The sequence below is a fragment of the Xylocopa sonorina genome, chromosome 12 (assembly GCF_050948175.1).
Source record: "Xylocopa sonorina isolate GNS202 chromosome 12, iyXylSono1_principal, whole genome shotgun sequence".
NCBI lineage: Eukaryota > Metazoa > Arthropoda > Insecta > Hymenoptera > Apidae > Xylocopa > Xylocopa sonorina.
In genome coordinates this window covers 1,137,800-1,154,161 of record NC_135204.1, presented here as the reverse complement: position 1 = coordinate 1,154,161, position 16,362 = coordinate 1,137,800, and the positions used below count along the sequence as shown (strand labels likewise).

General features: G+C 44.1%; 1 protein-coding gene across 1 annotated transcript in view; it reads left to right on the top strand.

The window, feature by feature from the left end:
• Nucleotides 1-14,930, top strand: part of LOC143429840 (uncharacterized) — a 68,062-nt gene extending 53,132 nt beyond the window's left edge. The window contains exons 3-7 of the mRNA XM_076905652.1: nucleotides 6,852-6,954; nucleotides 7,873-7,895; nucleotides 13,178-13,336; nucleotides 13,427-13,781; nucleotides 14,537-14,930. Of these exons, the coding sequence (XP_076761767.1) occupies nucleotides 6,852-6,954; nucleotides 7,873-7,895; nucleotides 13,178-13,336; nucleotides 13,427-13,781; nucleotides 14,537-14,930 (1,034 nt within the window). The remainder of the gene's footprint in view (nucleotides 1-6,851; nucleotides 6,955-7,872; nucleotides 7,896-13,177; nucleotides 13,337-13,426; nucleotides 13,782-14,536) is intronic.
• The last annotated feature ends 1,432 nt before the right edge of the window (nucleotides 14,931-16,362 follow it).

The following is a 16,362-nucleotide window of genomic DNA, read 5'->3' as shown; positions in this document are numbered from 1 at the left end:
GCTGGCTGAAATGTTTCAAAGCGAGAAAATTCTATTCTTCGCAAAGACGAGTCCTCGCGTGCCTCTTTTAAGTTGCGAAATCTCGCTGCACCGTTCAGAGATCGTGCAAACGTCGCGATGCATTATCATGACACACGAATCGCTTCTTAATGATGATTAACGATCATCGTGTACGCTAACAGTCGGCGGTTGCATAACTTCTCGCGGTAATTAGCCGGCGTAGTCGTAATTCAATGATCGCGCGGCTGGTGTGGAGGCAGAAGAGGCTTTGCCTCCGGGCGATGTTTGGTGCTCAATTATTTTGTCACCAACTGAATATCCTGTCCTGTAACAAGAGGTTCGAGTCCGCGCGGCATCATTCCGGCATCATCACGTGATCACCGATAATACGCAACTTAAATAAGCGAAAGTCTTTTTCATTCTTTTCGCTCCACGACCCGCTGACAACATGATGAACGCGACGCCATTAAACGTCTCGTAAAATAAGAAGGACGAACGAAAATTCCGTCGAGCCGTAATCCCTAGGTCAGCGTCGGGTGCGTGGATTAAAGCGGAAGCGAGTGAATGGCGCGCAATCATCGGTAACCGCAAACTTCGAATCCACCACTGGGAAATTGGCGGAGCGAGATGGTAATTCTATCGAACGATTTTGCACCGCTGTGAATACGGACCATCAGTGTCATCATTTTAGCGAAATCAAACTGTTACCGATAAACCCCGTAATCGGATTCCGATCTTTTCAAATCAGTTACAGTTATAGTTACAAATTTATCGGTAATAAAGATAAATACGTTCATTTCTAGAAAGCGATTTCACCGACGATCACGACGATGAAGAATCATTTCTTCCGGATTCTACCAAAAATTCGACGTACGCCCTTTTGAACGCTTGTACCGCACAAAATGGATTCTAAATCTGGTAATTACCGTGAAAGTCTGATCAGTCCGATAAAGTTATTGCGAAGAAAGTGGAAAGAACGAGAGCATGTACGAAATTTTCGTGTCATTGTTCGCAGAAGGTTCGACGTGTTTCTGGACGAGGGAAAAAATTTACACACGCATCAAGAAAAACCGGAGTTACGGTAAATCTCTAATTAGGTATCGCGATGCGGTTCGAGGGCGTCCACTTTTTCGCGTAAAACGTGTCCGTGATGCGAAAGATATTCTCTCCCGAGGAAGGGTAACGATGAGTCGGTGTAATTACGTGTATTAAGATCGCAACCACAAGGCTAAGGAAAGTTTCGACATTTGTAATAAAATAATATCTTACGTAAAACAATTCGAGCAAAGAAATTAGATTTTTTCTGAACCTCTAAAAATGATGTAAAATATTCTAATTATTAAAATATTCTTTAAACACTCTAAAACGTATTAAAAAGTGAAGGATATTGACAAGTAACCAGGCTATTTTAGATCTAAACAAGATAGAATTGTTCGTGAATGATTTTCTACTCCCTCGTAAGCAAAGAAATGGCAAGAGACTCCAGTGAGTCGTTTATTATTATAATTATGAACGTACATCGGTGGAAATGACATTGCGGCACGGTGCTACCAAAAAAAGAGAGACCCGACAAGCCAACCTTGAAAGTACATATTGGATAATCCGTAAAAAAGCACTTCGATATAGGCTGTCAAAGATTCGATACATATCGAGACGACATCGATGATTAATGCTTCGAAGAGACTTTGGTAAAAGTTCGCATCGACTCTCTCGCGCGTACCAACCGAGGGCTAGAACGATTCAACTTGAAATTCATAGGTTTGCGTAATAGATTTTGAAATCTATATATTTCTTCCGGCAGTTTTCTATTCGACACTTTGCTAGATGACGGTGCGTTTAGGAGGAAAGAGCAAACAGTTGTAGTCGGTCCTATGATTGCTTGTATTCAAGTCAGGGTGTTGAGATGGGTTGGAATCATGACAACAAATTCGTAGAATCTTCAGGTATTCGTAGACAACGCCGTAATTACCGATTTACATAATGACTGTACAAACTGTTGAGCGCTTGCTCGTATGGGACATTCGTTAGTCGATAGCGATGAATCTGAGAGTGATTTGAATTTCGCGCGTTCCGTGAAAATGTATCATTCTAATTGCAAGCCGATTATATTGCGGAACGATAATGACACATCTTGAAGCGAACCGTGTCTGAACGGAAGAGGATAAGTATCGTTCTACACTCGATAAGATCTTTATGGATAATACTATATATAGCAGTCATGAACATTAATTTGTTAAAATAATTGTAACCGTACCACTTTACACAGAAAATAGATAATTAATGGAAGCAATATGGCGACTACTAAGAGCGTCATTACCTTCTTCGATGGTGGTCGCGCACCGTGCGTTCCTTCAGTCACTTTTTCACAGCTGTTCGAAAATTTGTTCCTCGAAACGTCCTTCCAGTATTCACATAAATTGCGGGGGGAGGGGGGGGGGGGTGTATATGCGCGAACTCGCGTGTCGACCGCAAGTGTCGTCAGTGGCATTTAACGTGTGTAAAATCAAGCCAGAGAATACATGTACGGGCAGAGTTCAGGTCTTTGTGCACGTCGATCCCCCACGGACGCTTACAAATAAAAAATTAGATTCTACCTGGCCATGAAACACGGCGCTAGGCGGGCGAAGCTGGCGAACAGGGCGAGAAAAAAATTCATTTATACACGGACTCCATAAATCCCGGCACGGATCCCGACTACCCGTCGAACCTCCTAATTCGACCTGAAGGCTAAGCCCGAGGGAGATGTACCCCTGTGAGCTAGACATTTTTCAGGTAATCTCGGTGGAAGTAAAATATAGGCGTACATTAACCGTGTACAATCCTTTATCCTACGTGGATTACCCTTTTAAAATTCTTCCCAGGTATGTGGCTACATATTGGAATCGAATTAATATCAAAGATCATGATAATCCGTATTAATTGTAACAAACCTTTGCACATAGCTTAAAGAAAACATCAAATGTTTACTTTTTATAAATTTACCAAACTTTTTATCCAAATGATCACAAATCTGAAAGTTGATCATGATAAGAACCCTCCATCGGTAACCCCCGCTGATGGACTCTAAAACGCAAACTACACCATCGATAAATTATCCCCGTTGTCTGTTCGCATTCCTAAAAACTTTCACACGTTACAGAAGCATCTATCTGCTAAAAATTCTTCGCGCGGTACGTACGCGTACATTGTTCGAATTACTTCGAAGGAGCAAGAATGAGAAAAATTGAAATACGAAAACGTTCGCGCAGATTCGAACAGACGGAACTCGACTCGTAATGGTAGAAAAGTATCGAATTTATTGATCGCAAAAACTCCCATATACATATTATCATGAAAATATGGCAAATGAGTTCATTCGGTAGTTTTGTTATTCTCTCGTTTGAATAAACAGGTTCCAGCAGCGCGTGCCTCTGGCAACATTCTGCCCGACAAAAATGGCGCATTGTTGCGAATATACCGTCATTTTTACGGTGTCTAAAGATCCGTGGAAAGCATTCTTCCCTTCGATACTCTTTGCACTGAATATAAATAGTAACTTCGTAAATATTCGCCTGCGACATTTACGCCTGAAATTTATGCAAGAAATGAAAAGATTCCTGGAGTTCGTACGAAATGCCCGTGCAAAAAAAAACCAGGAAATATCAATTACGCAAGATTATACTATAATAATTAACAAAATTAAACGATCCTGAAATACCGACACAAAGATCGTTCGATCTCAACCACGATTAATGATCGATTCCTGGTAGAAACCGGAACAGCAAAACGATAAGACGATCCGGTCTTAAAGTACGGTCGAACGATCGTGTGCCGGGACAAACAATCCCTATAAAACATTTTAAAAAGTGATAGTAAAGGAACGTCAGTTACTCATTTTCATGGATGTCAATTCGATGCGTGTAAAATTATTATCAAGGAAAAAGAAAGGGGCTTCAGACGGATGTGAACATTTACTCGTGGACAATAAATTAGTCGTAAACAAAATGTAAAGAGTGTTGTCACTCGCTAGTGACCATGACACAATTATGTTTCTATAAATAAATTGAAAAATTAGATGAAATCACAGTAAAGTTTGATAATTTAATCTACATGATTCTGTGACACCGAACTGGTAAAAGATAGAAAAACGATAATAGTGCTAATTAAATGAACAGGTATCATAACAAATTGTTCCGAATTATGCAACGAAAATTATGCAGAATCCAAAAGTTCGATGGTCAAAATGACTCGAAATCGACAAGGACACAAAGGGTCGAGCATCGGCAGAAAACGTGTCGCTTTTTGTACGGTTGATTCGTTCTTGACAGGGAATCCGAAATGAAGGACCGTTCCCAAATCGGGACGCTTTTTCCCTTTTCTTGCCACGTTTTTTTTTTTCTTTTTTTTTTCTTTTCTTTTCTCGTTTGCTTCAAACAACGTTGTAACTTGACGCACGGCGGGTGAAGCTATTCACGCGACTCTCCAAATTAACACAAATTGTTCTAGATGACCAAGCTCCGCTGGAGATGATTGATAACTTTGTTGTAAGACGTTATCAGCCTGCACGTTGTTATGTTCATGTAAAAAACGTGACACCGATAGACAGGCATCTCTCTTCTCCTTTTTGTCTCCCTATGGCTGAACTATCTCGTTCGGTTCTTCGTCTTATGGTCTGGTACTTCCACACGACCTGTTAATTCGAACGAACTTTCCTTTTTCTTTCATTCTTTTTCTCATGCCACTATTTTGCAGAACGGAAATGGATACATTGCTGAAATTGATTTTTACTAAACAGTTCACCACCGGATATCGTTTATCAGAAAATTAAACGTTCCGGACGAGCTAATAGAATTGATCATTGTAACGTAACGACTTCTATGATTGATCGCCACGTTGAGTGAATTCCGTGTGCATTTCGTCAGAACTAATAAACGCGAATAGAAGACCGAGACATTGTTGGCGGACCTAAGCCAAACAGTGACGCGAATGGCTCAAAATGTTGCTTGATTAGCGAACAGTCACACGCGAGAGGCTCTTCGGCGATGATACGTCGGGGTCAAGCACCAACAATAGATTACAACCACCCCTCTTTCACTATTGAACGAACCCTCCCAAGCATCCGTTTCATGCCTTTCTACACCGCGCGACAAATACAATAATTAGGTATAATAACAGTTTTAGTCGCGCTGACGTTTCTCTGCTATTCGTTCTTTCGTGTTCGTTGAAACAAAACGGTTCTCGTTTCAAAGGTATACCTTGTTATTCGCAAAGGTTCACATCCACTTCGGTCGTTCAAGGTTTATTAATTCTTCCTCGGGATCATATATGAAACGTTACTACGAGCAACGAGACACCCATTCCGCGTTTGAATAAATAAAAGTTCTTCGCATTTAATAACCAGTCGGATAAAACCATTAATTACCGCGAACGAGCATTTCCCTCGGCACGTAAAAGGACGCACGTAATCGAATAGCATTTAGCTTCTTCCCCTCCCTCTTTCTTCATAGGTTTTCATCTATCTCGCCTGTCTCGTCCTAAGTAAATTACACCCCTCCTCCTATTTACGATCGCGCTGGCAATAAAACTGACCGCGGCGACTCGTTCCGCGGAAAACGCTCCCGATTAAACTTCTAAATTAGGATTTGAGCAGAAACATTTCATTAAGGGATTAAGATATCTTGCGGAATCGGTAGAAGCCGGCCGCTAATGAGCAGCGGCGAACAGAGTAATCGTCGCCAACCTCTGTATACCGACGACCAGTTAAATGCGAGGGAGCCGACTGCGAGAGCTGTGAGAATCGCGGGACGAACGGACTGAGAAACTGGTTAACCGATCGTGTTCTCTTTACTCGCGAAGTGGTACGTGGAAAATCATTGAGAACGAGTCGCGAGAAGGAACGTTCCATCAATGAATCCGGATAAATCAATCGTTGCGTTGCGCCCTCCTCGCATTACGGCGGCTTGCATTACCCATATCCTGTGTGCTTCAATTTTTGCTATTCCATAAATCAATTTGGCTAGCGATTCAACGAATCTCTCTGAATAATATCGCATCAACCTATAAATTTTAATTATATTTTCGCTCCACTTCTCCTTCTGAATCTCTCTCTTGACAAACTTGAACGGAGTATCGAAATTGTATCCACGCGAACGATAATTTCAGTGTCTTGTTATTCGTGATAGGATTGTGGTTCCAGCAGCACGGGCCAAAAAGCGAACAAGGGGGCTTGTTTTCGGTAGGTGCGCCACAGAAATAATAGGGGAACCCGCGTAATAAAGCTGCGGACCACCCGCTGGGCGGAAACTGGACGCAACGAACGCGCACCTCGGTCCAATTATGGTGGCTTCTTCTCGCGAGCGTAACACGCGAGCCACCGTCCGCTAATTTATTCCGAAACGAGAGTCCACCGCGGGGATTTCGCTGTGGCGGGCAAGGTACAAAACCGTTCGATATCCATTCCATCGGACTCGCGAGAAAATCACCTCGAACATGCGAAACTTCTCTGCCTCACTCGAGCAATTTGCTTTCCTCTCGGTAAAAACGTCACCAGTAACTTTCACGGGTTCTGATCTCGTTGATAAGAACGGACGAAAAAGATCGATTTCAAGAGCCGTTCTGTAGTAACCGCTCGAGTAAAAATTAGAGGTTTTGAGCGTTCTGTTACCGGAACAGCGTTTCTAAAGTTACTACTTTAGAATAGACCAATCGATGAGACAGCTGGTCACGGTCAGGTATCTTTTTACGCCGTTATTTACCGATTTCACGTAGCCGCAAAGAAGACATCGGTGATCGTCACGGTTCGGTGGTGTAACAAAATTGGCGTCAAGTGTTTACGATGCCGGTCTAATCGCTGGTTTTCGCTCTTTTTACAGAAGCTCCTGGAGAACTCGGATGGGTGCTGACTCTAGTGATAGTGTCTTTAGTATCGGCTGGCATTGGTGCCGTAGTCATGGTGACGCTTCTTCACTGCCGAAGGTTAGTACGATCTCTATACGATCTGCTACTAGACATTTATCTACGATATAATAATATTTAATCAAAATTTCAAAATGAACCGCTTTCCTCAAGCGGTTAATCATAATTTAGGCAAACGCTCCGATACTTTTTAACGAAACTGTAGTTGGCGCGAAAGACATTGCACGCGAGCGAACTACAAGCCTCGATTCCGGCAGAATCAATCAACCCCCACGATAGAGGGGAGAATAGGCATATCCGATCGATCGCGAGATATCGAATTGAAATATGAGAACGTAAACACCTGCGCGCGCGGTTTCCATGAGATTGCCTCACGAAATCCGTGCAAAGAGGAAGGGACAACGATGCATCTCGATACGGATCGGCGATCAGGTAGATTCGCGAAACGATCGCGGTTATGTTCGGCTCCGATCCGATCCCCCTTAAATTACCACCTACCCGCGATGCATCACAATCGACAGAACCGAGCCGAGAATAAGGAGGATGAACCGGTTGCTAACTAGATCGCTCGATTTGAATCCGAGCGACAACACAAAAAACCCGGGACGGAAACAATGGAAAAAGCTGCCGACCAAGAGACAGTAGAACAGTCTTGTTCGCCGACGTTTTCGTTCCAGCGCGACCAGAAATCGAGCACTCTTTATAGCAATCCACTTCCTCCGGTGATCCTCAAACCGGACAAAGACCTCGCATTCGATACGCATTCGGCGCGAATGCTTCTTACATTTACGCATCGCGGAATTTAGTTACTACTCTTTGCTATTCGTTCCCACATCCTTCGTTTTACCGTCGAATCGTACAAGTTCCCGATGAGTTCAAAAAATTGTCGACGAACCCCGTCACTTTAAATATCTTTCAAATCACAGCTAACGATCTGCTTAGCTTCTAATCGAAACGTTTCTGTTTTTTATGTTGCAGATTAAAAAGCGTCGGTGGCAGAGGTAAGAAATCTGTCAAGGATTATTATAAAATTCACCTTTTTATCGACTGGATTAAATGTAAACTACTTAAGGAGCTTACGGTTAAAATAATCACATGCGTGCTGCATTGTTCTCTGGATTGTCGATGTTGTTACACTCTTATCCCTTTATTTCCATAATGTAACGAATTACAAATTCATCGCGACTTCGAGCTCGAATTAGCCATTGTTCGCAGAATTGCTCGTGTAAAATTACGTTTCTATCCTATTCAACGAAAATATTCAATTCCCAATTTAACCCAGCCCAGATCCTTTGTCCGCGACAAAACATCTTGACGACTCGCATATCATTCATAGACAATATTAGTACAATAGTTGTACCACCAACAGTCCTGTCTCTGATCAGAGTTATGGTTATGACTAACCCAGACGGAACATATTCTAAACGATTCACAATTATCCCAATCTCCGGCCAGGATATCAATTCAAAGTCCTGCACCATTCTCCATATCCACTCCCTCCCGTTATACACGATGTCCGCCTTCTAATAATTCCTGCTTACGCTCCCTTTATGAATATCTACTCCTTGAAACCTTATCTGCGTTCAAAAAACCCGGCCACGTGTACCATAATTGACAAAAGGGATTTGAAGCATTCGAAGAAAAATCTGTTTAAGAAAAATAACCATCGTGCTTACTATCGGAAGCATTATCGGAGAGTAATTAATACTATACGAAATAATTGAAGGCGTTTGCTAATAGGGAAGCTGTGCTTCATTTGTTCATAACAATTATGAACATATACTAAAAATAACAAAAATAAGCAGTTTACTTATTTCGATTCTAAAATAGATACAACACAAATATTTTAACAAAATAATCGCACAACATGTATTTATTATTTATATTTATCAAAATATAAATAATAATTATATTTTGGCTTCCACAGCTTCCATGGACTGTATGCCACAATTCTAGATACGACGTGATCAAAAATGCAGCCAATAAAACAGAATTATGATAAAAACAAGTTATCCTCTGTTACACTAGGTTCTTGTCACGCACGTAATTCGACAAATTTTCTTTAAAATCGTTTTTCTAAAGTACGACATCCCAAACATGGTTGCATTGTTCTCGATTTTCGTCGCGTTTCGGCCTCAGCTGATCTCAATGTCCTCGAATTCTCCAGTAACAATCGTCGAACACCCCGTATATATCCGGATGTCATTCCCTAATCTCAAGGAAGACAAACGGGCCTGAGAGGAGCGCGAGACGTACGGCGTCGATTGGTGCAAACGAGAAGCATAGTAGAGCCATGGCAGTCGAGTGTCAGCGCCGATTGGAGTTTAATTAGTTCGCATAATGAAAGCCGGCTCACGGCGGTATATTCGACCGTGGCTACCGGTGCTACCTTGTGTGCACACGTGAAAGGGTAGGAGCGGGAGAGCGACGCGATGCGATGGACGGGCGACATAAAGGACAGTGAAACGCGTCTAATTAACTTTCTGATTTAAAATCACCCGCGGCACGATACGATCAACGAACGAGCCGGGCACGGAGCCGGCCCATGGAACCCGGGACGAGTGAACGGAGACGGGAACCGGGGCAAATAGAAAGGGCAGGTTACTACCGGCTGAGGCTACAAGGGTCACCCGAATTAATTATCAGACACTCGTTTCACCGAACCTCCTTGGTCGACGACTCCGTCGTTGTCGCTCTTCACCGACTCGCTTCTTAAGTGCCCTTCACACCGGCACGTCGTGATCGCTGCAAGGTAGTGGAACGCTGTCTACCGGTGGCGCCAAAGGCGTCTGATCCGGTGAAATTGATTAGTCCCCACCGAATTAACGACTGCAGCTGACCAACTACTAAAATCGAGCGCATCGTGCGCGATTAACATTTAGATCAGTGATTAGTTGGCTGGATACAGCTTGACTAATTAAACGTAAATAGGTATATAATAGATAGCGACGAACTATTGCGAGCGATTATCTCGCGAATATGGAGTCGTTTCACGAAAAAGGGTAGCTTGTGTGAGAAATCCTTGACGAATCTGGACCGTCAAAGTTTGAGACGTAAAATCTTCGGAAGTCTCGTTACGACCTCGTAAATATATGTCTAAAGAAGCTGTAAGTTACGGACTACACCAAACACGGGGGCATTTTCTCGTTACTCCAAGGAAGTCGCGGAACGTTCCTCTTCCTTGGTTTCTATTAATTCGCGTTAAAACCGCGGAACGGTGGTCACCGCGGAATAACCGTGTTCGCCAACGAGTTTATTTAACCCAGGTCTATGTAAACTTGTCGCCAGTGAAATTATAGCTGTACCGTGGTACGGATGTAATTGGAATTTCTAACCGAGGGGGTAGAAATGACTTGGTCGAACAACCGTGATGGGACGCGGCGAGCAATTTCATAGTGGGGGGAATAAAGAGAAAGATAGATAGATAGATAGATAGATAGATAGATAGATAGATAAACAGAGAAAGAGGAAGAGAGAGAGGACGAATTAATGAAACATCGTTAAAGCGTACAACCGTGCGTAAGAATTGCCACGAATGCCAACGGACAAAAGAGGCGTTAATGGACGGCTGAAAGGGGCTGTTGCCGCAAAAAAAGATAAGTCCTCGTACAAGTTATGTTCCCGTACGACCGACGGGACACAATGACGATTTGAGAGCCGGGTAGTATAGGTGAGTCGAATGCGTTAATCGGCTTATCGCGCATTCTTCCGCTCGATACACCGAATCAGCTGCTGCTCCCTCGAATAGTCAGCAATCGCGTGCGCTCGTTGAAAGGGTATTCTTTACCATTTTTCGCGCGCTCGAAATTCACGACAGATAAAAACGGCAAAGTACCGAAAAAATGAACCACAAGCCGAAGTACATATTCGAACTTGAACTTTGAAGCACTCGTATCTGGAACATCTATCGACGACACAATTAATTGTGATGACGGTTTTGACACTATAAAAAACACAAAGCCGGAGATTCACCGAATCCCACAAACTGGCTGACGTGTGCATTTCCCACATCGGTGAAAATCTTTCCGACACGATGATGCGCGATAAGGAATCGGAGGCATCGAAGTTCGTGGCCAAGCGGCGAAGAAACATCAAACGGAGTCCGGCCGGTACGTATCCCCAGCCCCTAACGAAGATACATGGCTGCTGGGAAATAGAATCCGGGAGGCTGTAGGCATTCGAATCTACTATAGATCGTGAGGAGAACATTTGCCCCCCGCTGTCACGACACGGCATGATTTTCACGCGTCCCGCTTGCCAGTCTAACGCATTCGTCGACCAATTAATATTCGAACCATCTAATCCGGTGAATCGGCCAATGACGGCTCCGAAACGAAACGGATCCGATTACCTCACCTCGTCCAGTAGATGGGAATTATCGAGTAACCGCTGATTGATCGTGCAACAGTCCGTGCACGAACGGTGCGCGGTTTCCACGACCTTCACGGAAAAATATTCCACTTGGACCGTGGAGAGGAGAAATGAAACGTAAGAATCTTCGCGACTGTCTAACGTTCAATTCTGAAGGCGAGCCGAGCTCCTCGTACTGCGTTGTCCAAGTGGCGAGCCGGTAAATCAACAATCGACCGTCTTATTTACGATAGCAATAAACGGCTTAACGCTTGCCGCGGAATGCTAAATTGCTGTTCGCCGGTGCGCGCGCCAACTGAATGCCGAAGATAAATAACGCGATTACCGCGTGCTCGACGTAATCGATTGCACTTGGATCTTTAAGCATTCGTGCGCAAATGAAGTCGCGCGCCTACACCGCTTGATGGAGCGGCAAGCTCCGCGAGAGCGTAACGAATGGAAGGTTGATTAAGGGTCGAGAAGAAATGTTCGCGCGGCAATTGAATCTTTTAGGTGTCCGCGAAAACTGTGTGGTAATTGGTCTCGATCGAGTAGCATGTATCTTCGTGTTCAGAGAACAACGAGCAAATTCCTACAATGGAGGACAACTTTCTTAGCTGTCAGCCTATCGGACTATTTTCGTTCGATGAAAATGTTGAAATTCTCGATGAGCCGATAATACGTCAACGCGGTCGTTAAAATACATCGATCCAATGCCACGAAGAAGTGTACGCGAAAGGTCCAAGGATTCCTGTCTACCACTGCACGATAATCTTCTGACCGTGGCGTAGATGCTAATTATGTAAATTACAGTGTAACGGCTCGTTATGAATATCCGCGAACGGCGACTGTAAAAGAAAAAATGAAATCTCTTTTCATGTACGTCACCCCGGTTTTCATTAATGAAACGCGAGAATGCATCAGACCGATTATCCCTCACGAGATACAGTTTCTTAGAAGAAGAAGAAAATAGCGTCTAGACCGGCCACCAAGAGGAGAGAGATCATGCTCGTTGTACCGGCATACGGTGTACGCGTGTGCGCAGCTCGTGGAAGGGTACTAACGATAAACAAGAACCAGTCTCTCTATCTCCTGGCAAGTGAGAGGCCGCCGAGACGTGTTACGGCGGGTTTGCGAGCCACGACAACGAAAACTACCGGCTCGAGGACAAGGACGACATTGAAGAGAAATCGTACGTACAACTACGTGCGCAGGGTATGAGCCAGACCGATGAGAAGAGATTCCCATAATCTCGTTTTTTCACCCCGCCATTCTCATCCCCGCTTAGAACGCGGCGGCACCTCTGATCTATAAGTCCCGAATTCTTTTCGTCCTCTCTCCTCCATTCCGCGTCCATGCTTGCTCCCTACCTTTTGTCTCTCTTCATCTCTTTCTCTCTTGCAATCCACTCTTGACCCTGCTACGTTTCTATGAACGCCGTGACAGTGCGATGACGAGTACACAATGAGGCCATACAGAAAACCGCTCTCTCTCTCTCTCTCTCTCTCTCTCTTTCTTTCTCTCTCTTTCTTTCGCTCTCTTTCTTTCTCTCTCCCCCTCCCTTTCTCTTTCTCTCCCCCTCTCTTTCTCTCTCTCCCTCCTCGTGTATATGTATACACGAGCTTATGTCATAATGATGCGATGATTTAGGTCCATGCATACATATGTACGTGTAATATATCTGTGTACGTGACTCTCCTTAGCTGTACGTATCCATGTATGCGCACGTAACAGTGTTCTATAAAATAACAAGATTCTGTCCGAGCTCATCTGGTGCTTCGCGTGCTTCATCTCGAACTATGTCCCACTAAATTCCCACCCTCTTCCCTATGAAACTCGACCGCGACTTTTGTTCACGTTCCCTACCAATGGATTTCCCAAAGGAGCATGGCCTAGCGTGGGACCCATGGTTTTTTTTTGGTTTCTGTTCCAGCAAATTGCTGCAGCGTCGGCATTGAGGACTCGAACGCTCAAGAAGCCGGTGGCCCAGGTGGCGGAGGCGGAGCAGGCGGTGGAGTGGCCGTTATACCGGACCGACCGCCTCTCGAGCTGGATAAGTTGCCACCTTATCACGACGTCGCTCCTAGTCCTGGTATGTATCACTGAAACTACTCGAATACTTAATACTTGGAGACGTCGGTAACCGATGCGACTTCTATCGAATCATGTGATGTGATTCAAGGGCACAATGTGTGGTCGTGGTTAGGCTCGCGACGCGGCGGCGGTACACCGGGAGTTGTCACGACACCTCTGTCGCTTCCGCAACACCGACGGGCGATGAATCTGCCTGTGGAGAACCACTACACCCACATGCAGACAGACGAGGCGCTCTACGCGGAACTAGACTCTCAGGCCGCGAGCTACGCGAGCGATCTCCAACTACAAATGAGAGGAAGCTCGACGTACGGCACTACTTCCGGCGGGCAGGAAGACGAATACCATGAACTAGACGCCGCGAGGTTACATCGTCATTACGGTGGAAGCAACGGGGATGGATCCTTGCAGAGGGACACGCTTCGTACACGCCACAGTAAAAGGTAAATTCACTTTTTCGTTGAATAACTCTCCCCGAGCTGCGCTGTTCGACGTGTGTAGTTTTAATTATTCCTATTCATAATATCGCTGAATAGTTATCACTCGTAATATGCGATTCTATTCCACGATATCCTATTAAATATTTACCTGTTTGCAACGTTTTTTATTCATATTATGCAATTTTGCAGTCAATTTCGCACAATTTTTTACTCGCCAAAAGGCACGCGAATAGCCCGATCCTAGGACATCGACAATAACACGCAATCTAAACGTGTTATAGGAAATGTGTTCGCTTATATGTATATAGAATATACCCTTACAAGTGGTAGAAATAATTATCTTCTTAATATTCAGACTTTTTATTTAATCAAGTACAAAAACTTGGAAAAAATAGAACACTGAACATCAATATCTACTCGTAAGATTATCAAGAATGTATTCCAGTTAATGACAGTGTAGTATAATGTATGTTTCTAAATCTGTAGGAACCTGTTTAACAGATACATCTACGCTGCGATTAAAAATACAGTATACTTTTTGCGATACTTCATTTAACTCCGTTACTGAATATTAATTACTTGAAAGGTATCCCTTCGAAACAACACTGCATTTCTCACGATATGAGCGTGTTGGTATCGTTAAGAGATCGCGCTGAAAAAGTTTCATCGCGCTAAAATAGTTTCAAGACGAACTCGTAAAACAGGTTAATCGATCAGGCTTCTTTATATTTACGATCGTCGTAATATGATCTTTCCAGGTTACAAGAACCGGATTACGAAATGTACGAGAATGGACCATCGACGCCAGTGCCGCCAAGTCAGATGCAACATCATCATCACCATCTTCACCACCATAATCATCACCATCATCACCAGGACCTGCGGATGGGCAGTAGAAACGGCGATCATCCGTCGTATCAAAACACCGCGTACACCGGTAGCGACGCGGAACCGGATGGGCCCACTCTGAGCAGCGCCCCGAGTAGCGCCTATTATAGCGACCTGAGCTCGAATTCAGCGAATCAACAGATGCCCGCGGCCGCTTCTTCCGGAAGCAATACGAATGTCCATCTGAATTCACAGGGTTTGGAGACACCTCAATATCGATTAGCAGCGATAAATGAGAGCTCGGTGCCTTCGGACTACATTTAAAAAAAGTCACGACTGTCAGACCAGACGACGATCATGATTTTCGATCAAAATCAGAAATGTTTGCGTGGAAGAAAGTTACTCCTAAATGCCTTATACTGTATCAGCAGTGATTCGGAATCGTCAACTTCCTTGACGACGTAGAGGACGAACAAGATTCCATTCGTGCGAAACCGTAGTGCCATAAATATTTTCGACTTACCATTCCACGTTCGTGTCATGGAAAGATATCGGAAAGATATTTCGTATTTTACGAACAAAACGCCGTATAGGAAATTGATACACCGTTTAGAACATCGCTATTGCGTTTCTCTCACGGAATGACCGTCCACAGAGAATTAGCCTGCGAATTTATTTGTTCGCTAATCTATCCGTTCCGTTACACCCGATAACCAGTGTTGTCTTTTTTATACTTTTACGCGGTATATACTATTACTCGGTCCCCGGCGTTCTTTAATCTGTTGGTAGAATTCGTTCGCGAACGCGAAATGGGAGGGTCTTCGGCGGTAAGGCAATGAAAGCGCGGCTCGCGGCTCGCGGCTCGTAACGGAATCGCAAGAAACCGATCGGAATGAAGTCATTTCGGAAAACAGGTATTTCGTAATTTCAAGGGCTTTCAATCAGCGCCCTCGATAACATCAGCTCTGTTTTTCCATTTCGATCGATCACGAATGACACACGCCATCTGACCGGAATTCTCCTTTCTCTTGGCTACTAATTCTTTTTTCTTTCGTATATGTACATGTCGTTTCGCAATTTTCCGTGTACATAAGTCACTCGAGGAATTCTGTAGAAGTTCGTGTTTAATTTAACAAGAGTTGACGTTACAACATCTTGCATTTTTAACTGGTCGAATGAAGTCTTTCACAAATTGAACACATAGAAATGCTGTTAATACCTGTACAATTTTTCAACCTGAATTGATAAAATGATATCTCTCGGGATAGGATTAAGTGGCGTCTTTCACCAGTTTCCCATTCTTTCCAATCATTACGAACTCCATACGAACAGAATGATCCATTTAATCGAATAAAATACAATATTTATCCCATTGTTGGAGGATTGACTCGTTCGATAGTAATCAGAATGACTGTTTGCCAGCGTCGCGCGAAACTGTTTGTCACTGAATCGTTAAATAGGCCCTCCCGTGGCCTCCGTCAGGCTCGGTCGTTTATCTTCGACCCCCATCCGAGGGCAGAATTAATTCGTTTCACCCGATTCGGCAGGACTTGTTTAATCGTCGCCGTCGTGTTTTCTTAATTACCTTATTCCATCGGACAGGCGCGATTGTTTCTTCGACGAAACACGAACCGGGAGAGGCATGCTGCCTCGAGATTCTACCGACGCCGCGCGTCCGTTCACCTCTTTCCTTCGTATCTCACCTGCACCACCTTGCACGCCTGCGATCCCTGTACGCCGCGCATACATCGTCGAG